General features: G+C 41.4%; 1 protein-coding gene across 3 annotated transcripts in view; it reads right to left on the reverse strand.

Moving 5' to 3' along the window:
- The window catches only part of LOC105838363 (alpha-mannosidase 2), a 140,886-nt gene that overhangs the window by 10,544 nt on the left and 103,895 nt on the right, over positions 1–26,447 (reverse strand). For all 3 annotated transcript variants that reach the window (XM_012683880.3, XM_012683879.3, XM_036293904.1), the window contains exons 3-5: positions 25,038–25,130; positions 13,352–13,524; positions 10,507–10,640 (exon numbers count right to left, since the gene is read on the reverse strand). In XM_012683880.3, the coding sequence (XP_012539334.1) occupies positions 10,507–10,640; positions 13,352–13,524; positions 25,038–25,130 (400 nt within the window). The remainder of the gene's footprint in view (positions 1–10,506; positions 10,641–13,351; positions 13,525–25,037; positions 25,131–26,447) is intronic.

The raw sequence follows: 26,447 nt of genomic DNA on the forward strand, positions 1-26,447 counted from the left end.
TTTCAAATGTCGACTTTATCACGAAACGCTTGAAGGAAGCGGTATTTTTTTTTATTAAATTTTTTTCCCGCAAATTCTCTTCGCGATCTAGATCAACGAACAGAATGGAAATTAGAAAAGAGAACTCGTGCTTTTCATTATTGTAAAAAAAAAAGATATATATTTAAAAAAACGTTCTTTTCTTTCTTTGAAATTTTTATTTCGGTATTTCTAGAGGTACCTCAAAGCTTCGGACGCCGACGTGGATTGCGTTTTGAAATGTCTAGACGCGATTCCAATCTAATGTAATTGCCGGTGGAAGAGCCGTGACCGGCGGTTGGCGTGAATAATGCAAGGCCTGCACACTCGGTGTCCGTCGTCGATTATTAATAGTTCCGATCGGACGTATCGCGATAAGCCGCCGTGAAACTTTCAAACACTCCATAAAACAAAGAAGAGGCAAGTCCATCTATCCATAACTGGCCGATAATGAGAGACATCGTGCGCCACTTGTTGCTCTCGTTCCGAGTTTCTAATCACCAAAGCCGCTACGAACGTCGGTTCGTACGATCCTTACACTTTTCCCAGCGGAGCTCGCCGGACCGGGCTCATTAATCGCCATTAATTAGCATCGACAGACCGCAATCCCAACAACTGGAATCCCAACGCGTGATTTACACCGACACGTTCGTTTTGATTAGATTTATTAGCTGTAATTCGGCATCGTTAAACGGTACAGCATCATTTCAGCTTCCACCTACCACCCTCACTCTACTATAATTTTAATGATTTTTCGGCATAGTGATTTCATGGTGTGGCAACGTCGAACTTTAAAAAGTTATGTGAAATATTTCGTATAATTTATTTTTAGATTGCTATAAATATGTATATAAAAACAAGTATAAATTTTTCTCTGCGCGTTTGAAAGCTACAGAGAATTATGACGTATCGATCGAGATTTTAGAGACAGACGGCGCGACAGACCTTTAGACGCGCGATAATTTACGTTTGAAACGCACGCCGGGCTTTGCCGCAAAGCGAGAAAACTAACGGATTTTCTTGTCAAGTGGTATTTACAGGATTATCCCATGTGCGTTGCAGCAGTGTGCCCCGCTAATTGCAGCTAATTTCCAACGCCGGTATCGTCGAACGAGAACGACCGAGAGAGGATTCTGCGACAGCCCGGTAATGGAACTCGTCTCGATGCGCTTCCGGTTATTATCGTTCCTCCAGCGTGTTACAGGTGAGGGAGGAATGGCTCGCGTTTATCTCTCTGCGATTCACAGTCGACATTGCAACACGGCCATCTGGACCGTCGTCGTCGTCGTCGTCGCGTTGTTTTCCCGCTGTTATCGAACACGCGAGTCTCGATTGCGGGGAAAACATTCCCCGCTTTACCGCGAATGTCTGCAGTCTCACGATTGGTTTTTAGTTTCGCAGTTTCAATCGACGCAAAAAAAAAAAACATACAAGGCGGGAGGAATAGAGACACAATAAACTCAAAAAGTATAAATAAAGATGCAATTTAAAAATAAAAATAAGAAAAAGTGATGTTAAAAAAATAAAGACTGGAAATGACAATCCGTACAAATAAGCTTAAGAAACGTAAGTTCCTGTCAGCTTCTTATTTTAATTGTAATTTCAATTTTTTTTTTAAGTTATCGACATCGTCATCTCTCTGAGCACGTTTTCCGTGTGCATGCGCGCTTTTAGGGTAAACGAATGCACTGATTTAAATTAGAATAACGATACAACCGCGGGGAGTGACGGAGACGGCGACGCTCGGATCCGAAATGAGACAGGCAGGCGGATAATTAATTTGTCGTGTTTATGATTCATGGGGGAACGGATTTCCATCGCAAACACCCCGCCATTATGATACGATCGCTCCATTGTCCTTACGTCGAATCAGGCCGGTCCGCGGTCGTATATCAGTCGGCCATTCTGATCGAACAGGTGCGATCGGAATGAGATGCGCTCGCGTACGGCCTCGTAAATTATGCCGATCCCGCTCGCCATGCGTGACGTCCGCGATTTGTTGCGGGATGCAGTTGTGGCCGAATGCATAATTTTGCGTGCGGAGATCCGTCCATAATGCCCGCGCGGTTGCGGGCTAGTCTGATAAAAATGAATATAAAATCAGCGCCGAGATCGAATTTAACCGTGTCGATTTCCGCCCGCGCACTAATTGAATATACACGTAAGTAATCTGAACAAACGTCGGTGGAATCATATTTTTAGGACCCTACGAAACATACGTACGTTCCCTCTAAATCTGAAATCTTACTGATTTGCAGTGCTATACTTATAACTGTGATGATCATCAATGGGCTGTTCACTGTCTTGTAGTAATTAATACACTAAGGATTATATAGACTCTCTAAATCGAGGTCAGTATTATTAATTTTACTCAACTCGATCGAACTCAATTAACTAAATTAATCATTTGCAATTTGTATAACATTTTTCTGAAAGAAATTTTCTTTGAAATAGAGTTACGCCTAAATATATACGTCGATGATTTACTTTAACACGAGAATGATTTACTTTAAATTGTATAAACCTAACTGCAACTAATAAAAATGCAACTGGTATCAAAATATATTTCGAAGTCTGCCGGCTTATTTCGAAACATTCTCTATACGCTCAAAGCTCTCTCTCTCTCTCTCTCTCTTTCTCCTTCTTTCTCTTTCAAATTTCCAGGGGCACTGGCGTGTTTCGAACAGAGTTCAGAGCAATCAAACGCGTCGTCCAAACTCTCGCGGGATTGTCTTGTCTCTCCTTCTTTTCTAGTCTCCGATCCGATCTTCCCGCGCTCTTCCGATGCAACTGCAACCGGTCGCTCTTCTCTCGGGGATCTCTCGATTCCGAAATAAGACCTCGCCGGTCTTCTCAGTGGCAATTCTCGAGCGAAATACTTATGGCTCGAAAAGTTCCCGTCGCTGTAACCTTTTGTGTGTATATGTGTGTGTGTGTATTGCACGCGACTCTTACACGACGGCAAGCTTGTCGCTGCCGATCTCGCTCGATCGGATTTAATCAAGCGGAAGGAAAAGTGCAATTCCGAATGCACCGGGCAGAAACGGACGAAAGAAACCGTACTCTCTTCCGATATTCCCATCGCATACATATTGCAAGCTTAGCGTATCGTGGTTTTTTTTTTACACAAATACATTATTAAGATCTTTTTCTTTTGTATTTCAACTTCTCGCTTATTTATTTTATCTTTATCTCGCCTAACAGCGACTCACGTATTAATGACACGCACTGAAATGTACGTGTTGCATTCTTAATCGTTCGTTTGTTGCGTACATTAAGTGTCAAACGTAATTTTCATTTTTGCTTCAAGTGAACTCTAAGTAAATGTATTTATCGCTGAATCGACGCAAGAGACGAAAGTTAGAGCCGTAAATGCAGTAACACTTTGTACGCAACATCCGCTCGTCTTGCACTTCCGAGAAGCGTTCTGCGTTCTCATCTCGTCGGAGTAAACTGCAATTGCGATCAACACTCGAGGATCTAATTACGGCCCCTTTCCTGGCGCCTTGGTTCATCTCCCTCGCCCCTCCCGTCCCCCGCGTGGGAGGCGAGGCGAAAGCAAGGAAGGCGTTGGAAAAAAAATTGAACGAACAGTAGCGAGAGAGGGTGGGAAAAAGAACGGGAAAGTACCATTGTCTTCCGACCACCGCAGGATCTCGTTAGCCTACTTTTCGCCCTCTGTTTCCTTCTCTCTCTCTCTCTCTCTATCCCTTTCTCTCTTTTTTCGCTGTGATCCTCCAAGCGTACGTCGTTTTCCTTTCCGCGTGTAACGCACGTCTCCCCGCTTTTTTCCGCTTAGATAATCACCCTCCCTCAAATGCCGCCCATTTTCCGCCTATTATCTTAGCTCCTCTGTTTCAACCCGCGCCTACGTCACTTTATTCTTAGATCTTCTCCCTTCAACCCTCTCCCCCCTCCAAATCTTCTTTTCCCGACGTTCTTCTTTTTGTCCCGATATTTTTCGCAAATTTGCTCACATTGTTATCCTCAGGTTTGTGCATCTGAAAAGTCTTTAATCTGACACATAATGCGCCCGCATTGTGCCTCGCGTGATAATTTTCCCCGCAGTGTGGAGTTTTTCATGTGCGGTTTTTAAAACGCAAACCTTAACTTTTCACTTTAAAACATTTTTGCGTAAAAACTTTTTCTTCACGTCACATCTGTCGCGTCCGTTCCCTATTATATCTGTCAACACAAAACCGAAACAGTGCGTTCACCCGTACGATTTTCCTTTTTGCGTAACAAAAATATAATTTTAAAAATATACAAATATTATCTTCCTCGACATTTTTTGCTAAAAAAAAAAAATAAATAAACTCGTGAAAGTCCGAGTCTCGTTTACTTTAAGCATGATACGGCCAATTTGGAAAACTCTAACCGAATTAAATTTTAATCATGCACGGCACGTGTTGCAAGCTCGTCAAATCGCTACGTCGGAGTTAGTTAATGTACAATATTCATCGTAATTGAACGTTGTTTAGAAACGTGACTCGCTGCCGACTCTCGCGAAATAAGCGCGCCGGCGTTTATTGCCGTATACCGCTCGTCTCGAGCGGCGAAATAAGGGCTCTATCTTTTTAACGACGGAAATTTTCACGATCGTTCCGCGAGCGGTTACGAGGCGAGGCGCGCCCGGCGACGAAAACGCCTGTAACTAGCTGCTCTCTCGGCCAAAGTGCTCTCTCCGTCTAGTCGAGGGCCATAACCGTAACTATTCTGTAGTAGCCCCGTGGAACAATAGCCTGTTTCACAATAATAACAACGACGCGGCCGCAATAACTTCCGCGTTCAGCGGCTGCGTCAGCAGAGGCGAAACTTGCAATTTTTGAATATCCTTCTGGGAGAGGTATCTGTCCAAACCGCGGGATTCCCCCCTCGACGAATTACACTCGAAATTACATTTACGTTCAATAACGAATACATTCGATATTCAAAAAAAAAAAAGAAAAAGAAAAAACTTTTTGCTGGTAGAAAATCACGTCCCTCATGCAAAATTGTCCCTCTCGCTGGTTGCAGGCGGTTTTCTTCAAACAGACGCGTTAGTTGCTACACCGGAAAAACAACCGCGCAAGCTGAACTCCGGGCACAGCGCACCACCGCGCAACGTGACGTGTCGCATGCATCGTGGGATCACGGGGGACTCGCACCGGGTGGATTTCCGGAAATTGGCGGATTTCGGAATTCGAGAAAATAGAACAGTCACGAGATACCGCGCCTGGGATATGTTGTGTCGCGCGCGCTATTTCGATGCAAATATCAATCCGTATATACACGGCGGATCCCGCGGCCATTAGACGAATGCTCGCCGCTCGATCGAGAAAAGAACCGTTTCGTCGGCGATGAAAATCAATTCGCCGTCGTGACGGTCGTTTGTTAATCTCGGCGTGCGTCTCCGGGGACGATCTACGGTAATCTCTCCTCCGGACGACGACGAGGACATCCTTCTATTACAAATTTCTCGGGACGTATTAAGACTCTCTCCCCGCATTAAGGGACGTATTAAGACCAACATTACGGTACTCTACCCTCTGCATGCGCGTGCACTCGAGGACGAAGCGAAACAGAATGCGGAAACAGAATGCCGGGCCCAGGGAGAAATATGAAGCTTTCGGAATACGACACAACGTAAACGCTTTTATCCAGGGCGACATGTGCGGTGAATCTTCAGAAGCCTGTCTTGAGAAAGAAAAAAAGAAGGCGAAGGAGGGATGGTGATCAGTACGCAAGAGAGCCGCGCGGTTCTGAGGGGACGGCCGTCGTTTTTCGCTTCGATATTATCGTCATTCGCGCGGGGATTACGTTTAATACTTGGCCGTCGTTTATTAAAAGATCGCCCCTTTGTTCGCGCGCCGTGAAACTCGAGCGAGGAAACGGGAGTCTAAGACGTAGGTAGGCGGCTATCTCTTCGAAGCATCGCCTGAATGCCCGCTCGCGGAGATTAATTTTCTGGACGAGAGGAAGGCGAGAAATGGGATTTAATGTGACACCGGCCCAGGCGAGAACCGGACACTCAAAGACGCAACTTTATAAGACGGAACAATGCTTTGGATATAATTAGAAAATCTCGTCGACGGCATTCATGGTCTCTTTATTGTAATTTATGTATTATTTTCAATATAAACAATTTATCTTGGTTGTATATAATTCTAGAAATGTTGTGCATTATGTGCATATGTACAAAATATGTTACAAATTTTTTTTAAAAAAGAAATATCTACAGCAAGTACAGTGTTGCATAATGCATATAAATTTGTAAGAAATATCGTGACGTACGTTACATTTCTACTGGAATTATTTTATATTTTATAAAATATTTTAAAAATATACATTACATATTTTTTCTAATTATGAAATTTTTATTTTTAATTTTTCAAACCTGACGTTTCATATTTTTGTACCACATTTTTTTCTAAGAATTATTCAACGCGCATTATTCGGCATCATTATACCAGGCGAATTTTTCATTTCCTCAACATCGAAAATGAATTTTCGATGAGATCGAAAATCAGCGACGTTTGTAATTGTAATATTGAATTGCATTAACAAAGATATCGAACTTGAAAAAAAAAATTGACGTCATCGAATAGTCTCTCAAATTCGAAGAAATCGCAATCATCGATTCGCGATATATAAATAATGGCAGTTACGTTAATACATTAATCGTAATCGCGCGCACGAGCGCGCGCTGTTTGTTTGCATTTTCGATTAATTAATGCGCGCGATTTATGTTTGGTTTATGCACACTCGCGGCAAATCGACGATAGCAGGGCTGGTGTTTACAGGCGCGGGAAGGGATGGCAGAGGGTGAAAGGGGACACCGTCTACGCAATCGCGAATGTCGGCGCCGAATATTTGCGCCGATGCGGTGCTCGATTTGGTGTAACGTGAGTAAAGTACACGCGTGCACGATATATCGGATATCCAGCAACGCGGCGGCCCGGCAGTTTAGCGCGACAGTCGTTAACGGCGGCCGCTCCGAACTTGGCAATTTAACGTTCTAGGCGCGAACGCGCGTCGCGCCATACATATTCAGTGACCTAATAATTAGGAGTTAATACACCTGTGTGGCATTATTTCAATTTAATGCCAGCGCCACCGGGAAAATCGCAAATGCTCGCGGCCCAAGCGAAATCACCATTGAGAGACCAACGCGCGTTTCCCCCGCGTCGCGATATTGGACATTGTATTATAATTCGTGCACTGTGTGCTCACCTTTGGTCTTAACTCGATAATCCACTTTGCAAACGTCATCGCGAGATGAGGAACCGAGTTATTGAATTATCGATGCAATTCACAGTATTTTATTCTAGATTTATAATAGATGTATAAATCTCTGAGGCACGAAATCGATGCGATAAAACTGATCTAAGGAAAATACACGCGGTGTAATTTGACATTTTCGTATTTTCTGATGTATAGACCTTTCTAAATCTCGCGGAACGAAAAATCACTTGAAAATTGTACAGGCTCAGTTTTCATTCTACAATAACATGAACTGTGACTTTTATTAGAGTCACTCGCTTACACAAGCTCAAGTCCCGTTCTTTTACAGAGACGTTTCACCCTGCGACAGAATATCACGCTGTATTTATTTTATTGCGTTGGATATATGTATATAATTTTTTTTTGCGATTACGAATACGATTGCGAATACGGGGAACAATACCTCAAAGATAAATGCATCCCCGAGGTACACCGAGGGCTGAAGCAGCGTTCATATTTGTTACGAAAAATTTCGCGCTGGGCTACGTCGAGTTTAATGCGGAGATAAAAGAAAATTGTTCCGCGTTCTCCTCGTTACGCGTTACGAAGGGGGGGGGGGAGGTGGCACTAAACAGCCGCACAAAGCCCGGACATACATATTAGCGTGCACGCGGAAAAGAGGACCGCCCGCGCCGTCGCGCGTACAATAGAGAAATTCGTTCGGTTTTTGCGCCGGCCAGCGCAAAACCAAGCTGTTACCCGCAGCAAGCGCGGCGACAATTATTTCGCGCGGACGCGCGAACACACGAAAGCGAGCGAATGCATTATTCGAGCGAGTACAGGCGAACGTGCGCGCGACTCGAGGACCCTCGTCGGCGTCCTCAACCCTTGTGCTTGCTTGTACACGCGTTTCGCACGTGTGGAAACCGGTCATGACATGCTGTACGTTTTGTTGTCGCGTTCCCTTCATCCGCCGTTAATGATCGTACGTTGCTCGCGGAAATTTCCGCGTCGCGCGCTGTGCATGCGCGCAAACGCGGTTTGGCTTGGATCGTTCGGAGGTAAGAGATGCGCGGTGGCGGTAATGTGTTTTCTGAATCCGACGCGGAGGGAGGTGACAATTAAAACTCGGATTTCCATGTTGCCCGGGTGGCCGACGTCGTTTCACAAAATTACATGAAAATATCCCAATTTATCGAACATTTTTTAACACTATCGTCGTATATGAAATTATTTTTTGCATAAAAATTAGTGCATGAAGTTTAGTGCATGAAATTAGTTTATGCATAAACATCTAGGATTATTGAATCTTAGTTAAAAGTCATTAATTATATATTGTATAGATTACTGATTGTTCAATAATTAATATCTAAAACAATTATGTGAACAGATTAAATCAATATTTTCTAAAAAAAAGAAAGGAGAAATCGGAAAATTATTAAATAAACGGACGAAACATGTTAAGCAATTTATTATGACTTTTTCTAAAAAATAAAAATATTAAATATATATTTTATCATATCATCAAAATAATCATGTTTCTCTGAGGAAAAGCTCAACAGCTATCTTTTTTAGAAAATTATAATCTTGGAAAATTATATCGGTCTTTTTTAGACAGACATTTTATAAACAATAGCGTTACAAAAATTCAATATGCTGCTTATATTTCTGTTTTTTGTGCATGATCGTCGCTAGATACATTAATTTCTATTTCTGCAATGCCGAATTCAATCCGTCGAATAATTGAGATACGCGAAATTAAATCGACCAGTCTTTCTTTCCGCTCGACTTGCATTTTAATAATCGTACGAGAGTAATTCTCTCCGAGAGCTATTCTTTTCGGTGCTCTTACAACCTTTTCTCATATTGAACCTCCGACGTGAAACTACCCACGAGACCGCCAACGTATTCTATGTTGCATCAGGTCACGGTACGCCTGACCCGACTGCACTATATTCGAAGGGAGAACGGGCACACGTGGTACACACCCGGCAAACATTAGGAATAATCCTACCGCAGCTATGCGACATACGTACGATAATAGTTATTACCATCCCTCTCCCCCGTACGAGAGAGAGGGGGGGAAAGAGAGAGAGAGAGAGAGAGAGAGAATCGTTTCACGTCGTGATATCCTGGCGATACAGCACGCGGGAGCGAGACCCGTGGAAAGGTAATCAACGCCAACTGAAATTTCCACGAGGGCGGTAAAATCCTTCGCGGTAACATTAAACCGAGCGAGAGCGAGAAGGATCCTTTTCCCTTCATTGCGAGAAAGAGGAACGGGGCGGAGAAGAGGAGGGTGAGGCTCGTAATCAGACGGCTCCGAGAGGACGAAGGAGACGACGACGTCGACGACGTGGCAGAGAGCAATTTTCCGTTGAGAAACCCGCTTGCACCCGCCGCCTTATTACTCTCTCTCCCTCCTCCTCCTCCTCCCCCTCTTTCTTCTCCTCCCCCGTAGTCCTGCCGCATAGCAGGACGGGAGAAATCCTTTCCATCCACTCGAATCTTCTCCCTTTCGCGTACTGCATCGGTGGGGATCCTTATTGCTTCCTGCCGACCGGCACTTGGCTAGCAAACGACAGGGATATCCTACCTAGCTATCTACCGGTCGCCGGAATTCCGACGTCCTTTTGGTTGTCGATAGAGTGTTTTAAAGCGCCGGCTGATTTTTATAGCGCCGGAAGAAAGAGAATATCCTTCCTCGTCATGTCGGAACTTTCACCGTTTCCGTTTTTATGGCCCCTTTTTTTATCGTGGTTTGCAGTTCAGCGAGTTTTACATTTTACGTTCGTATCTCGGCGATTCTCGTGTCATATTTGATATTAGATTTGATATTTTCTATATATATATATATTGTATAGTACGTTCGACGTAATGATTAAGAACAATAAAAGCGATATTCAAATTTAGTTTAACTTTTCATATTTGTTGAACGTAATTTTTGAAATTCTTGATTTTTTACTGTTTAATGCGATTGTTAAGCTACATTTTGGGTTTGTTTTCTTTTCATATTTTTCTTTGTTAATTTTTATATTATAATTAATTTAGAGGTTTTATAATTTTAAAAGTATCTTCAGATTTATTTAAAATTTAAATCACTTATACAAACCTAGAAAAAAATCTCGAGTTTTATTTCTATATATCGATTTATTTCTTCTTTCCTTGCAATTGCAAGTTTATTCCAGAGATTGTTTAGCAATCACAATTTGTGAATGTAAAAATAATTTTTAATTTAATATTTCAAAATGATTAATATGTACGTGACTTTCTTCGAATATTTACCTTCAATGAGCTGATCCAGCATAGCGTAAATGTGAGAAGTCGCTTCGTCAGTCATGACCCAGCCTCCGGTGGTCATTTCCAGTCGACCGTCCTTGACTAATCTTTTTATGACCATCTTCTTCGTCGGATGAGCACTGAAAATGAAGATGAAGCTTGAGATAAGAGAAAATAAATGCGAATTTCAAAAAATAGACTCCCGAATCTTTCAAAGATTAAATGAAAGAATATTTTTCATGTCTCAAGTAATTCATTGCAGTCAGTCAGAAAATGTCGGAGTATAAGAATATAAGAATGTAAAACATAAAAGTCTAGTTTAATATAAAAAAGTACTCGAAAAATCAACTCTAAATTCAACGAAGACAAAGTTTATATCTGCGCATAAAGTTGATTTCGCGTTGGGCGGAAATAATAATTTTCCGCCGTGAATGATCAGTCCCGATTCGACTTTGAATCAATGTCGAATTTAATCATTCTCGCGTGACCCGGCCTGACTCGCGTTTGTTTTATACTGGCTATCACGCAATTCGGAGTTGCAAATCATATTTATCGCCACCACCGTCGCATTTCAGCCAACTAGGATTTACGTGATTTGTGCGTCCGAGTGTTATGTACGACCTACATATCCTTCCCTATTCGAAGGTGGTTTCCACATTACGTCGTTTATGTCGGCCATAAAGCCACCACGGATTCCACCTGCTATATGTCTCTCTCTCTCTCTCTCTCTCTCTCTCTCTCTCTCTCTCTCTCTCTCTCTCTCTGTTTTCCCAGGTGGCTAGTAGGTTGGTTTAAGGTCGCTAAAGCCTAAGGTGGTTACGTCCAGGCTAAACTGGGGCGTTTTGAGGATGAGCTTTCCTCGACGTGAGTCTGTTTAAACTGCACTGCCACCGATGTAATAAATTTTTTATATGCGCCGGATGCCGATACAATTTCCTGGCTTTTTACGTTTCCAGGGCTTCGGTGCACGTCGGATGCATTCGGTTTGATTGGTTATATACGAAACTTCAAGATAAGTATTTCGAAATAAAACAGAATGAAAGCAATTATTCTGAACTACTATTTCTTTTTCTAAAAATAAAGTCTTGAATTGTTGAAAATACATCAAATTTTATTAAAAGAAATTATCAATTGTAGATTTACAAATAATTAAAATTTATTAAAACAAAATTTGATATCAGTCTGTAAAAGTAAATTGTTCTGTACATACAATAATCATGTAATTATTGTACATTTTTAACAAATGTTTATTTAAAGAACATATATAAATTGATGCAAATCTTTTAAAGCCTATTTTAATATTTTCTATTAATTCAACTATAATTATTTGATATTAATTTAACAAAAATCAAATACGATGTAACCAAATGAAATAAAAAATATACAAAACAATTTGGTGGTACATGAGGTTACATGAGGGTACGTCTACAGCAGCATATTTAAAATACACAAAAGTGACAAAAGTATATTTCACCAGTATTTTATCGTGAGTTTTGTAATCGATTATACGTATATAGCCATCTCAGTTTTTACGAGAACCCTTCAGCTCGGATTATACTTAATAATTCACAAGCATTTCCGCGCCGTTTTCTTCCTAGTGATCCAATAAAACCGTATCAATCCGCGGAGTGACTAAATCCTCGAGTAAAAATTACTTTTGAGCAAACCTGCGGGATCTCATTCTGTCTCTAACAACTGGAGAAGAGTAATGAAAGCGAGCTCCCCAGTGAAACTCATCTGGAACTTATCATTTTACCCGCTCTTTTTTCTGTCTCTCTTTTCTCGGAATCCACTCGTGACACTTCTCCGTCTTCTTCATCCCTACTTCCACCCCGAGTTTTTCCGCGGCTCGTTAAGTAGCGGAGAACCACCGTTCGCCGTTGTTCTCGGGTTTCCGCCCCGTTCTTTCAAGCGCCAAGTGATTCACCGAGAATCACCACCATCCAGTTCCCGATACTATCGCCCCCCCCTCCCCCCTCCCGACCTATTTTACAACAATCCATTTCCGAGATAGAAGATGCTTGCGTGCGAGAAACGTACGGTTTACTTAATACACGCGCGCACGGAACAGTTTACCTTTAATTAGAAATGCAAAAGCCAATATCATTGTTGAAGCATTTCTCTCCTCATCAAAGGAGTGGAATATCGTCGATAAAAAGCTCATCAGTCATATACTCGTCAGTCGTGAGTTCGAATTTCGAAAGCGGAAAACGCATACGTTAAGTTATCAGACATACGCGAGACGGTTCATTTTCTCCGCGTCATGTATAGCGTGCTCTCTTTTCCACCGAAGCCACATTTTACAATTTCGAGAAAAGTTTGCGGAAAAATTCGTAGTTTACTCAGCACACTAACTAACCGGCGTTTGTCTTCAATTACAAATGCAGAAGCCAACATTTGCATTAATGAAATATCCCCTAAGAGAACTATAGATCGGAAAAGCAATATTAATTATACCTCGCGAATTCCGAGAATAACGATTCGCTCGCAGCTTTTATCGGAAATTCGCAGGATGCCGCTTGAAACTAAATCTTTTTTATTTTTTTTTTATTTGCTTTTTCTGCACCATTATGCAACTTAGTATTATTTGAGCTTTTCTACAATTTACACATTTATACTGTTTGTTAACTGTATTTTATTATTGTCATGACGGCCCTCAACATTTTCAATTTAAACGTAGAAAGGAGCGAAAGTCCATGTACATTCGTTTTATATAAATATATTATGATTTGAAAAATATTTCCCGACGCATTTTCTGACGCGAGGCATTTGAAGTGTGCTTCCCTTCCTCCCTTTTTATTTGCAAATATTGTAAAACGCTTGATCGCATATGCACATAAAATGCACTCACCTGTCCCACCACAGTGATAAGAATGAAACTTCGCTCCAGATAAAGGTCATGTTCGGCCACTGCTGCAGCTTCGAGACCATGTTATTTAGGATGCTCCTCGTGGAGCTGTGGAAGTACTGTTCGAACGTCTTCAGCCATCCCGGATCCGTGTGACTGTGAGGCACAAGGATAACCTGCAACAGAGAAACACGATAGCGTCGTGAGTTTTATCAGAAACGTGCCACAAATAGCAATATGCTGGAAGCGTGTATAGGTTAATGCTGCCTTTCATAAAATATCTAATACAGCCGGAAGCATTGCTGAGGAGCCTTTGCGAAAGTAATAATTAATCGTGAAACACGTTGATGAAAATTCTTTGTATTCGAGCTAATACTAATTTAAAAAATGTTTAACGTAAAAATTAAACTATTTTACATACGGATGTAATTATGCGTAATTATTTATGTTTTTAATTAACTAAACCTGCTAGGAGCATCTATTGCATATTTTGTTAATGAAATTTTTTTCTATCGTTTTTCTGACATCGGTAGAAACGAATCAGAAAACAATTGCTTTGCATTAAGATATCATAATGGCAAGATGTGCTCTATTCTTGCTGCATTTCTATTACATTATGACTGACGTCATAATGACAGAAACTAAGTTTTAAAGAGAACACGGTAGATAGAAATCTATTCTAGCATGATTGAATTTGCTGGCACACTTCTAGCATTTTGCTATATGGATTCTTTCTATTTCTTATTAGTTCATTTACTGCGATATGACTTTTACGCTAACACAATTATGCAGGAACTAAAATATCTCTTTATCTAATAATTGACGACTCGATTTTATATCAATGAAAAAAAAAAATTGATTAAAACTAGAATTTTTCATTGTTATCAATCATGAATTTGACGTGTTATATTATTGGTTAAATTATGCTGTTCACCTACAGCTAAAAGCAAAATTAATCGGACAAAATTTTAATCCACGATGCAGTCAAAGTGACGGCGCCGTTCTGCATCGATCAGTCTGATTCGCGCACTCGTTAATCAGGATCACTCAAAGTGATCTATTACCAGGGCAATAAGACAACCCAGTCGATCTCGATTTTCAACGGCCCCTGCTAATATGGAGATTCGTTAATTAGCTCGCGCGACATCGGCATCGGTTTGACGACGTTATAACGACAATGTAATTGATACACTGCCGTGCCTCATCACTATTAATCTGCGTTTCGCAGCCGGCGAAACGGATCTCGGGGCTCGCAGAGACGGTTTGCCGCGATTTATTAGTTTACGTCTGGCAGAGACTCCGCGCTCTCTCGGCTCGCGTTTAAAAAGAGTGTCCCAATCTGTCTCGAGTGTCGGCGTGTCGATATTTGAAGTGGAGTGCGAATGACATTCCTCTCTTTTTTTTTTTTTGCACCCGCTTCTCCTCCCTCCGACGGGACTCGGCTATGCGGGCGTGTGCCATCACGCGATTTTATTGCTGCTCGCTTTGTTGCTAATATTTCGCACAGGAATGCAATTAAAGCGCGATCGGATTTTTAAATCGCGGGAACGCAGAACTCGACACGATATAGGCTCGAATGTTTCCGCGGTACGACGTTGTTGCTCACCCTTCGTTCGAAACAGTAATTATTAGGATGTTTCGGCTGACGGCTGAAAAATTAGGAATACCATGACAGTTTCGGATACGCGGGATTCCGATTGCTTCTAACTGCAATCTCATGCGCGATCATATCGGCCAGTGCTAATTCGCGTTTCAATTAAAGCCCAATGATCCTGCGTAATCTTCTAATTCAAAATCGATACTCGACTCGCCTTTCGTTGTATATTCACACAGAGAATACTTTGATAGACACATGATAAGTACGATCGATTCTAACTCGGCCGTAATAACGCGGTCTCTGGCTCTCTCGGTCTCTTCCCATCTCTCTCTTTCTGCAATGACACGTAATAGTGGAACGACAATGTCAATATCGCGTAATTGATACACATACCGTTGTAGCGAGTTAATAATTCAAATAACGTGAGACGCAACGTCACGCTCGACACAATACGCGCGATTTATTATGTGTTGTCGGCGGTAAATTCATGCAATTTGGGACACGTCAGCGGATGATAATATCTCCAAAGTTCCAGGTTTACACTTGCTTCGATGCGCCAATTCGGAAAAGTGACGCTTTCGACAGCCATCCAATTTTCTCTCTTGTACACAATAAATTATATGCTAAATTATTTTCACACGGCTAGATTAGATAATCAACAATTCTTGCAAGTGAAAAAATATAACAATATATAAAATATTATTATAGAATATAATAGTCATCTCTATCGAGGGAAATTGTAATTATTATAATTGTTACAAATAAATAAAATTTGATTACATATCACATTTCTAATCCACAAGTGAGATGTAAGAAATGTTAACTTTATGAAGATTAAAAAAAATATATATAATCTCAGGAGAGCAAATAGACGTTTCGGTTTTTCGTTCGCGAGCGCGAGTACTTTTGGTGAAGCCAGTCAGTTATTTGATTTGCAAGCTACACAAGGCGGGCGTAAATCTTTTAAGCGGGAATCAACTCACAGCGGTAACTGTCATTAGTCGTCGGCCCTCCGAGCGTTTCGTCCGAGCTCTGCGTTTCCACCGAGATTTCGGGCTCCGGCCACCGCCGGCCGCCGCCGCTGATCAAATTCGCGTCTGCCTTAATTTGATTTCGCGCTCACTACGCGGACAAATTGGAGCGTTCTTTCGCGCGGAACGCGCTCCCGAAATTGCGAAAGCTCTCTCGTTAATCAAAATTTGTTTCGCCGGTCGTATTCCGCCAGTCGCGCTCGTCTCTCTCCTTCCTTCCCCCCCCCCCTCTCCCCGGCGAGGGTTAACGTTGTTTTCCGGCGTATTGTTTATCGCAGATTATTTTCCGTCCGATATTGGCTCTCACGCGAGAGAACGGACATTTTTTTACTGATTAAGATAAAAATCTTATATTATCGTGCGACAATATTTTAAAAGAAAAAATTCGCAATATAAATTATGCGAGAAAATTTCATTCATTAACTCATTCATTAAATTCATTCTAAATTTTTTACAATTAGTTTAGAGTAGAATTATAATGTAATATTTTACTTAATTACAATAATCTTAATAAATTATCTATTGGCTTGATTAATTTATTTACTGTACATTATAATTTTAATTTATATCGTTTTACGTGGTCTTTTCACTTTTTTATAATACAATTTTTTAGTTTAAAAAAAATTTTGCAATACTACAACTAAAATTCTGTTTCATAACTTTATATACAATTGGTATTGTTAATGTGTGTGTAAATTATGTCACCTCAAAAATTCTGTGAATACAAATCCTCGGTTTTGTACGTGTCATAGGCCTTTCAGGCAATTTATCTCAAGGTGCTAAATGAACGACGATCAAATAATGATGGAATATAATTAATTTAATCTATATATTCACAACATTGTCTATCGCGCATCGGTACATACGGACGGCAATCTTGATCACGAGCGCCGTCAAGGGCCAAGAGCGACGCGGAATCTATTTCACAGGACAAATAAGCGAAGTTGTCGGCAAGCTGCAGGCGGATACTCGGCTACATACATACGAGACGCACAGCAGCGAGGGCTTATTGGTATGCATGAGACAAGCGCATCGGGTCATAGCGCCCCTTTAATACACTCTCCCTCGCCCTTTGCCCTCGCCCGTTCTCACCGGTCCACCACCTACAGCGTGCAGCACACGGGGGGAGGGGGCGGGGGGACGACGGGGAGGGAATCACCGTCCCCTTTACCCGCTCTGCACGACCCTCTGTACTTTGTCACCTCGCCGGTAACTTCGCCAGCTACTTGCTCGAATCGCTATTATCGTCCTTAACCGCGACACCGAGCGGGAAGATGGAGGCGTGTACCAGGAGTACCGCGCGCAATCACAGCCACCGGGTATTATACCCCGAACGCGGGGAACCGAATTGGAATTCAGATTGAAGCGTAAGGGAGCGTGTCTCTCGGCCGGTGAAAGCAATTGCTGCGCTGTTAATGGCACCGAATATTAATACCGCGGGAGACAGCGCGACGTACCGACGTCCGCGGGTGCGGGAGGAGAGGGTGGAGGATCGGTTGGACTCACCGGACGATCATCGGGATGATCCCCGTGAAGAGTGAAAGCGATCAGGCTTTTAAATTGGAAAGCCGGTCGTGCGATCGTCGTCTGGATCGCGTCCGGATATATTTCTTCATTCCCCTTGGTACAACGACAACGGGAACGACGACGGGAGGGTGGTAAGCGCGGCGGCAGCGGGAAGGTAATATCGATAAGCGAGAGAGGTTATACGGGAGGATCGTAAAGTTTCGCGATCCAATGCGAGCCGCGACGATCCTTGAGTAGATCGTCAGAGGTACCCCGCTTCATTCTCGCCCATTGATCGGGGGCATGCCCGTAAAAAATTGCGATGCGGATAAAAAATGGAGACGGTCGTAAGAGGATCAGGGGAGGGGAGGGGGGTGAGTTTTGATGTACGACCCTTGCAGCCCTGCCGTTCCCTCGTTTCATTACGTTGTATCTGTCGTTGAGTCGTTGGCCGGATAGGCGACTGACGATAAGAGAAAGAGCGTGGCATTCTTTCCGAGCTTTTTTACGAGCATCGGTCACATAACCGGAAAGAAGGAGAAAGGTAACGAGGCAAGGGAGGCCAAGAAGAGAAAAGTAGGACGCAGGCGGAGAAAGAGAGAGAAGAGCGGCGTCTTATCTCCCGTAACTCGTCACGATGATCTGGCGCGATGCAAAATTGCCACTGTGTTGTTTGCGTGCGTTCTACTCTTTTTTTTTTTTTTACAAGTCGCCTCTAGGATAGTATGTCTCGAACGAGGACTCGATCGAGGTTAATCGAAACCCCATCGCTTCGTCGTGCTCTTCGTGAATACAAATTCAGGAATCTCGTTAGAGCGGAGCTGCAGTCGGGTTTTCGAGACAAGATTAACGTCTTCGTCTGCATGCAGCAAATTTAAATATTTTCCTGATCCCCAATGTGTAGCACACGGAAGAGGAAAAGCTTCATTTTTTTTTAATAGTTAAATTAAACATTAAATCTAGTTTTCCAAAGTAGGTGTGACTGATGAGAAAAAAATGTAATTATAAAAAAAAAGCTACAGTATTTTTTAATCGCAATACGTAAGGATTGCGTACGTAGTATGTTTATTCCTACGATTTATGTAACTTTTCTGCCTTCTATTTTTCTTCCATGACGTTATCAAAAAGAACGTTAGTACACAAATTTATTTTTGTTTGTTTTGTTATACTCTGTGCAAACGCGACATAAAAAAAAAATGTGCTGCGAAAAACGCAGGACACATATCTCTTTTCGTTTTGATCTCGTTATTAAGATTAAAAAATTTGGTCAAGGGACCATTAACACTGTAACAAACCGCCGAACTTTTCGAATCTCCCAACGGTAAAGACCAAACTTCGGGAATATGTAGCTACCGGGTGCAACTTCTATATGCAGTTTCGCGGTAACGTATAAATAACTCTCTTAAGAAGTTCGCAACATTACATACGCCATGGAAAAATTGTTATGTATAATCACGGGTGCCTTGCGCAGTTGTATCATGTAATATAAAACCCCATAATAATAAAATCTTATAATAAAATTTAAAAGCAAAATTTATGACGAATTAGCTTGAATAGACGCTATCGTTACGTTACGGAATAAATTTTTTAATGAGATCAAAATTTTTAATAAAACACACTTAGCAAAGAATTTTATTAGAAATTTTAATCCCATTAAAAATTTAATGTTTAACGTAATAATAGCGTTTATTGAAGTTAATTCGTCATAAATTTTGCACATTTTTCTATATTATAACAAGATTTTATTATTTTTATCTAAAAAAGGCATAATCTTGCTTTATAACGCCTGCGGATATATGTTTGTTACAAAAAAATAACTTACAGAGTTACCACCATTACTTTTCGATGTTCTCAAACCCGTGATCCTATTTATCATTTGGCGGATGATATAAATATTCGCGCACCACAATTCCGATTGGCCTGGAAAGATGGAATGTGACACGAAGTTGGCTCATCTCTCCTATTTCTCCGTAGAATGCAAATAATCCCGAGTGTTTTCTCGGGTGAGGCTTGCCACTTTGTTCGAGGGCTTTGAATGTATATCTCTGGATTGCGCTATTTATACATCGACCGAGAATGAAATAGTGTCGTCGAAGGAGTAAACAACGCGACCGAAGGAACAAATACGAAGGCGCAAAAGTGGAACGCACGTTAAACTTCTCACGCTTTACTATTTCACTGTAAGGAGAGCGGGTAATAAACAGGATGCAAACACTTCGAAAATGCATGTTTCAACTTTTCATTCTTTACGAGAGAAAGACCAACAATAAGTTACGAATCCCGCAATAGCGATCAATGTAACTTGAATAATAACCATGGTATCTGGAATTACATTGTACTATTTCTATGCTAAAGGTATATTTCGAAATTTGTGAATCGAAATACCGTAGAAAAAAAAATCTCGTAAAATTAATTAAAATAGTTATTTAAATTGTAAACTTTTATTTCGAGCAGTGGTTTTTGACATTAAAGCTGGTTAATTACAAATTGCGTATAAATAGTCATGCGACTTTATAGTTGATACGGGGGATCGTTTAATTGTAAATGTAGTATCTCTGATTTAAATCTTTATATCTCAGAAACTGCTTGTAAAATACGCGATGGATGAAATAAAAATTTGCAAGTACCTATTTTATTTAATTTTTCGAGAGCTATAATATTTTTATTCGTAAATTTTGGATATTCTGTATATCAAAGCACCAATAAAAAAATATCAAACGTTGCAAAACCTTTAAGGAGAATCATCTAAATCTTCTTACATTTTTATATGTAATATTTCGTATTTTCATCCTTTGTGAGGTCACTAATAGGGTAACGTTGGAAAAATGTAATTAAAAGTATCCATAGGAATGTGATTACAATATTTTTTATTTATCCGTCAATGATGTGTGAAGCGGAAATAGAAACTTTGAATGTATGCGGATTTTCTCGAATTAAAAAAACAAGTATGGTAAGAAAGACTTTGGCTTATCTACGAGACTGTGAGACTCACTATTGCAAGATTAAACAACACATTCTCTTTCAGTACTCCTCCGTTCGACATTGCAGCACCAGATGCTAAACTCGCATATTCATAGTCTGCAGTACCTTATGCACCCGTGCATCTGTCAAGAGGTGCTCGTGTCGTGCCCTTTTGTACGCCTGCGAGGAATGTCGAGAAAACGGAGGGGATGGTACGCGCGTACAAGCGGGAATGCGAGTGTTCTTTGAGAAGCCCTAGCACCGAAACACTGTCACAGAGAGAGAGAGAGAGAGAGAGAGAGAGAGAGAGAGAGAGAGATATGCGCAGGAACCTCGTTAACGAATCTTTCAAATGCCTTAGATGATACATCGCCATAATTGGCTTGTTGATGCGAGACATTTAAAGAATCCGCGAGCTACCAAGCGAATACATATCAATACATATTCGATTCAAAGTTGACGTTACACGTTTATTGTGCAATTATAAAATTTTAGATTATGAGAAATTGCACTGTGTGTTTCTACGAATTAGTAAAAAATTTTAGTTATTTAATTATTTAAATTATTATTTTGCAAGGATTGCAAATTGTTATTTTGTGGATTATATATTTTTTTTCATCACAACATTACCATTACAATATATTTTTGAAGAATAGCTTCTGTAAAAAGTTCTGAAGAATCCTGCCGCTGCATCCGGTTTGTTATCATCACAATCGACTTTCTATAAACCGATAGCGATTACCATGCGACTTGACAGAACGCTTCCTTCCTGAGGCTCACGCGACATCGCTACCTCCGATATTCCTGTATCAATACGGACAGAATCCAGATCCGAGGGGACTACAAGTCCGCCGACTTGCAGGTGCATTCGGTGCATCCCGATCGCCGAAATCGCGCCCATTTCCCGCCATTGTCGAGCACGTTTTCCAAAGGGCCGCCGTCACCGCCCGCGCTATTGTAGTCTTGACGACAATGGACTGATGAGCCAGTATTGTCGAACGTGTCGAACTCTGTTTACACCGGATACGAAAGGACGAAGAAAAAGATAGGGGAGAGGAGAGAAAGAGGAGATATATATCACAGTTTGTGAAGCGATGCGTTTATCGAAAGTTGGGAAATGGCTCTCCCCCCCCTCCATTTTTTTTACGATGAATCGGCTCGAGTATTCTCGTACGTTTGGCCAAACAAACTTCGCCTCGTCGCGTTCGACATCCGCAGCATCCGGATCCGTAATCCCGGGAAGGGGAGGGATTAACTCGAGACCGGAGCGAACGAGTATTTTCTTGACGGAGCGTGAGTTGAGATTCTCTTAGCTCGCGCGGCTCCGAATATCACAAACGACGCGCGGGATATCCCTCGCAATTTTCTTCGAGGAACACGGAGAGCGAGAGATCTACCAATAAAGTGCAGAGACGGATAGAGAGGAAGAGAGAGAGAGAGAGAGGGGAGGGGGGAGTGTATATACTCGGCGAGAAAGCAATTATACCGGCGCGCAATGACTTTTACTAGGAGAGGCGCGTTGCGACTCGCGACAACATCTGGAGAAAAACAAGAAACTCGTAATTACGTGCTGCAACTCCTGCCTCTCACACCGTGGAAAGTAGAAGCGGCAACGGACGATTTCAAGTCGCGTCAAAACACCATTGCCCACGTCCGCTCTCCTTCGGAAAAATTATTTAACTTGCGCGGTAGGTATTTCCTCTTCTCGTAGAGCTTCTTTCATTACGCGAATCAGCAAGTCGATCCCGCCTTGAACCCTGTTTAAAATGTACGCGATATCTACCTGATCCCGCGCAGCGGATCATTCGGAATTCATTCGCGGAACGTCTTATTTCCGTCGAGACGACGAATCGAAGGATCGACAGGGAGGAGGGGGAGGAGGATGATGAGGGCGGGCGAAACGCTCCTCTCGCGAATGAATTTTACATATTCCAGATTTTCCGCGCGATTACCCCACACGGACGACGGAGAATTCCTTCTTTCTACGCGTAATTACCCGCGCCGTTGGCTGGCGCGACGCCACGTTAACGCGCGGGTCGTAATTTTGCGGCGAAGAAATAACAAAGCCACACATACGCGAAAGAAGCGTATTAATTTATTACATCACGCAACCAACCCCCAAAGTTGACAAGAGTTGCAAAATAAAAGGTTTTTAAAAAACAAGTTACAAAAATGCGTAACAATATTAATGCGCTTTGCACTAATGCCGCTTATACAATATTGTAACTTGCGTTTGTGTATCTCGGGATAAAATATTAAATTTCTTTCAACATGGAAAATCGTACTTTCTCCCGTCATCTTTCGAGCGGGCATATATAAAATGGCATTCGCAATATTATTCTCCCGCCAAGCCACGCGATATAAAAGTTACGGTAACCATTCGCTCCGCGCGTAACCAAATTGCTCCTGTGATCCCGTCTTTCGTCAGTACATCTACAATCGACCGAGTGCTAAAATGCGTAATTGCGAGCTCCATAACGACCGCGAGCATTATTATGATTAGAGCTGAGAAGCTCTGTGCGATATACGATTGCGCGAAAGTGCATGGACATAGAAAATTGTGCTCGTTGGGTCGTAATGGAGTTGTCCCGAGCTTTGATCAAACGATTCTGTCAGTTGTCTCGTCAAGAGCAAACCGCCATGGGTCCTAGGGACGACGGTTAATAGGAGCTGTACAAAGGTTTGTCCGAAAACCGCAACATGTGGGAGTACTCGCGACGCGCACGTAGGGATGAAAGGGAAGATTTTTCCGTGTACGCGTCACGCAATGCGTTTTCCTCGTTGGCAAATAAGCAAATAACTAACTTTCGCGACGATGCGCGCGAGGAGTAAAAAATGTGCAATATACAATTTATCTATGTGCTTATACAGCGAGACATTAATATTGAAATCATATTGAATTTATGTGGCAACGTTTTAATAGGTAATAGTTTTCAGTAAGCGCGACAAATGTTGTTTATTAGATTTTATTAAATAATTATTACATTCATTGAATAATTATTATGTTTGTAATTATGAAATATTCATTGCTCGCAATGATTTTTTAATGGCTATCAATTTTATTACACTAGAGAAACTCATTGCGTTAATATTTGTTCAACGTTGTTTTCAATATTACCGCGTTTGATGTCACACGAAAGGACCAAATTTGCATATTGTTTTTAATTATAATCGGAAGTTAATTAACTCGTTTTATACAAGCTGTAATTTATTCATCCGATGATTTTTGCATACGAAAGGAAGCGACTGTAAATAACACAAGAGATGACGAAGAACTCGTTTTAGTGCTAGTGATCGAAATCGCGCGCGGCTGAGCAGAAGCGTACCTTTACTACTTACGCGCGCAACGGTGCTCATAAATATTCTTCACTCTAAGTATCGTAAAGGATTTCTAAATGCTTTTTATTTCTCTTTTTGAATGTTTGAACGCTATGTAATAAAGTCAATATTATCGTTATAATATAAAATCAATTATAAATATATTAATTATTTGATTATCACGGAAAATCGATTTTATCACTAATTATTCACCATTCTCTCTCATTTCCTCTCTCTCTCTCTCTCTCTCTCTCTCTCTCTCTCTCTCTCTCTCTCTCTCTCTCTCTCTCTCTCTCTGTATTATAATAATATAATTGTATAATAACAATTTTCCTTACAAATCCAGAAAGACAATAATTGAACAACTGAATTATTAGGGTCGCTAATAAATTGGTAAATTGAGATTCAAATGCGTTCGTCACGGTAAATAAAAGAAAATTACGGAAAACCATATGATTGGAAATGCGGATATCATGAATTCAAGTAGGCGGCTGTGGAAAACAGATCGCAAGGGTAACTCGAAAGAAAATCGAAATGCTTTATAACGTCGTAAACAAAGCCTGCTTCCCGATTTCACGATTCTCCCAGGGCGCGTCAGAACGAGCTTTTTACACTCCCACGGCGTCGTAAATCTTCGCTCTCGCATTAACGGCAACGTGAAAGCACTGAGAAGAGCTCTCGCACGAGCAAACGCGGATAGCTCGTATTCGCCCCAGAACGTTTCACTGTTTATATCGTCTTACACTCTTCTCTTATACCTGATAATTCCATGTAATAATCTCCTCTCCCCCCTCCCACCCTGAAACACCTGCAACCATCTGCAGCTGCGCTGTTATCTTAAATTTTTTACGGTATATTTAAAAAAGTCGTAATAACACGAATAAAATAAAATAATGTAACAAACATGAGTAGAATTAGAAACTTCGTGATAATAAATGCATTTGTGGTGTCTACATTTTACAGTTTAGATTCGGCAAACAATTAATTTTTTTTTTATAACAGCCTCAGTATTATTTGAACCGTGCATTTTAATATTCGTCTCGTTCGTCGTAATTATTTTGGCCGACTCCTAAACTTTTACTGTAATTAGATTAGATCGCGAGCACTGTCATTCTGCTAAAATTTACGAACGTGTCATAAACACGTGACAGTGCGCTTTTAACGTGATGATCGTCAAACGAAGGCTTCTTTATTGGACAATTCAATTTTAGGGTTATCACGTACACGCGAGTCGTCCACGTGTCCGCGTGAATATTTCAACGATTAATTAACTTACCTTCAAGGGTGGTCTCGTCGGATCCTTCCGCAGCTCCGCGAAACGTGCCTCGAAACTGTCGTCCCAGTATTCCCGACTCCGCATCCAGGAGGGCTGCAAGGCAAGGTAAACAACCGTTAGAAATTTCGTGGGCCAACGCTATATTGCTTCGTGGCTAATAAAACGAAAACACCGCAAAGACGTAAATTTTCGCGAGCGCCCGCGCACTTGCCTGGGCTCGCACAAAGTGCGGCAATAACGTATATATAATATACGTATGTACGTTGTTATACTTTCCTTCGGCGAAGTCAGAGGAGAGAGTTGATGGATGTGTTGGTAATTTCGCGAGGAAAGATTAATCAATCTCACTCGCTTTTAATTTAATTGTGTTTCGCGCTTTATTGCTTAAATGTATTCTGCAAAATTGCCGCGTATATCTTTCACGAAACCTAATGAGCCGGGTAATTTCGCAAGTGCGCGATGTTTCTTCAGAATTTAATCGGATTCTTACAATCGCCATTTTTGCTTGTTTCCGTAAATACGAACTTTATTAGTTTATGTTTCGCGATAACACGCCCCTCCCCTTGTCGAATTACGTTACGATGATTAAGTATTAGATCTATTCGGGATCTCTCGGCTTTTTTTTCCGCGACCTCGCGTGCATGGCTTCCTTTTATTGCCCCGTGTTAATAACAGCTTTGTCGTAACAGTTTTAACGCGATACCTGGTCGATAAGGTAAACGCACGTAGCGAAATCACGATGACGTTGACTTTACACGAAAGCTTCGCTTTCCATTGAGATTCCCTCGCGCTGATCTTACGACAGGCGTGGCTTCAGATAATAAGATCAACATTTTCCACGACTTTGTTTAATATGTAAAAAATGTATAAGGTGGCGTTCTCCAGCGATTGCTTCAATCGCGACATTTTGACAATTTGAAATATCCTACGATAGATTTTTTAAAAGAGACTTTTTAGTGCCTGTTCTAAAAGAGAGCTGTTATAAAAATAAAAGGAAAATTTTTCAAGTTGAGACTACAATTTTTTCAGCGTATATATGAACCCATAAGAAATCACATAAAATATTTCTCTTTCAATCGAGATTTGAACACTTTAACAAGTGTTCAAATCTCAATTGAAAGAGAAATATTTTATGCAATTTCTTATGGGTTTGGGGAATATTTTTACGATTTTTAGACGATAAATGAGAGTCGGCGAAAGCTTGATTTGTCGCGGAATTTGTACGGGCCGGATTTCCGGGTGACTTCCGGGACACCCTGTAGAAACGGCAATAATATCGCCTGAATACCGTCTACGGCGCGAAATGGGCTCGAGGATGGGAAGTAATGAAGTAGAGCGAAATTGGAATTCGCGAGGAATCTGATCCGGCCGGGTTCTAAACATCGATTACGCGAGTACGGACGCACCGCC

The sequence above is a fragment of the Monomorium pharaonis genome, chromosome 11, assembly GCF_013373865.1.
Source record: "Monomorium pharaonis isolate MP-MQ-018 chromosome 11, ASM1337386v2, whole genome shotgun sequence".
In the NCBI taxonomy this organism is placed as follows: Eukaryota; Metazoa; Arthropoda; class Insecta; order Hymenoptera; family Formicidae; genus Monomorium; species Monomorium pharaonis.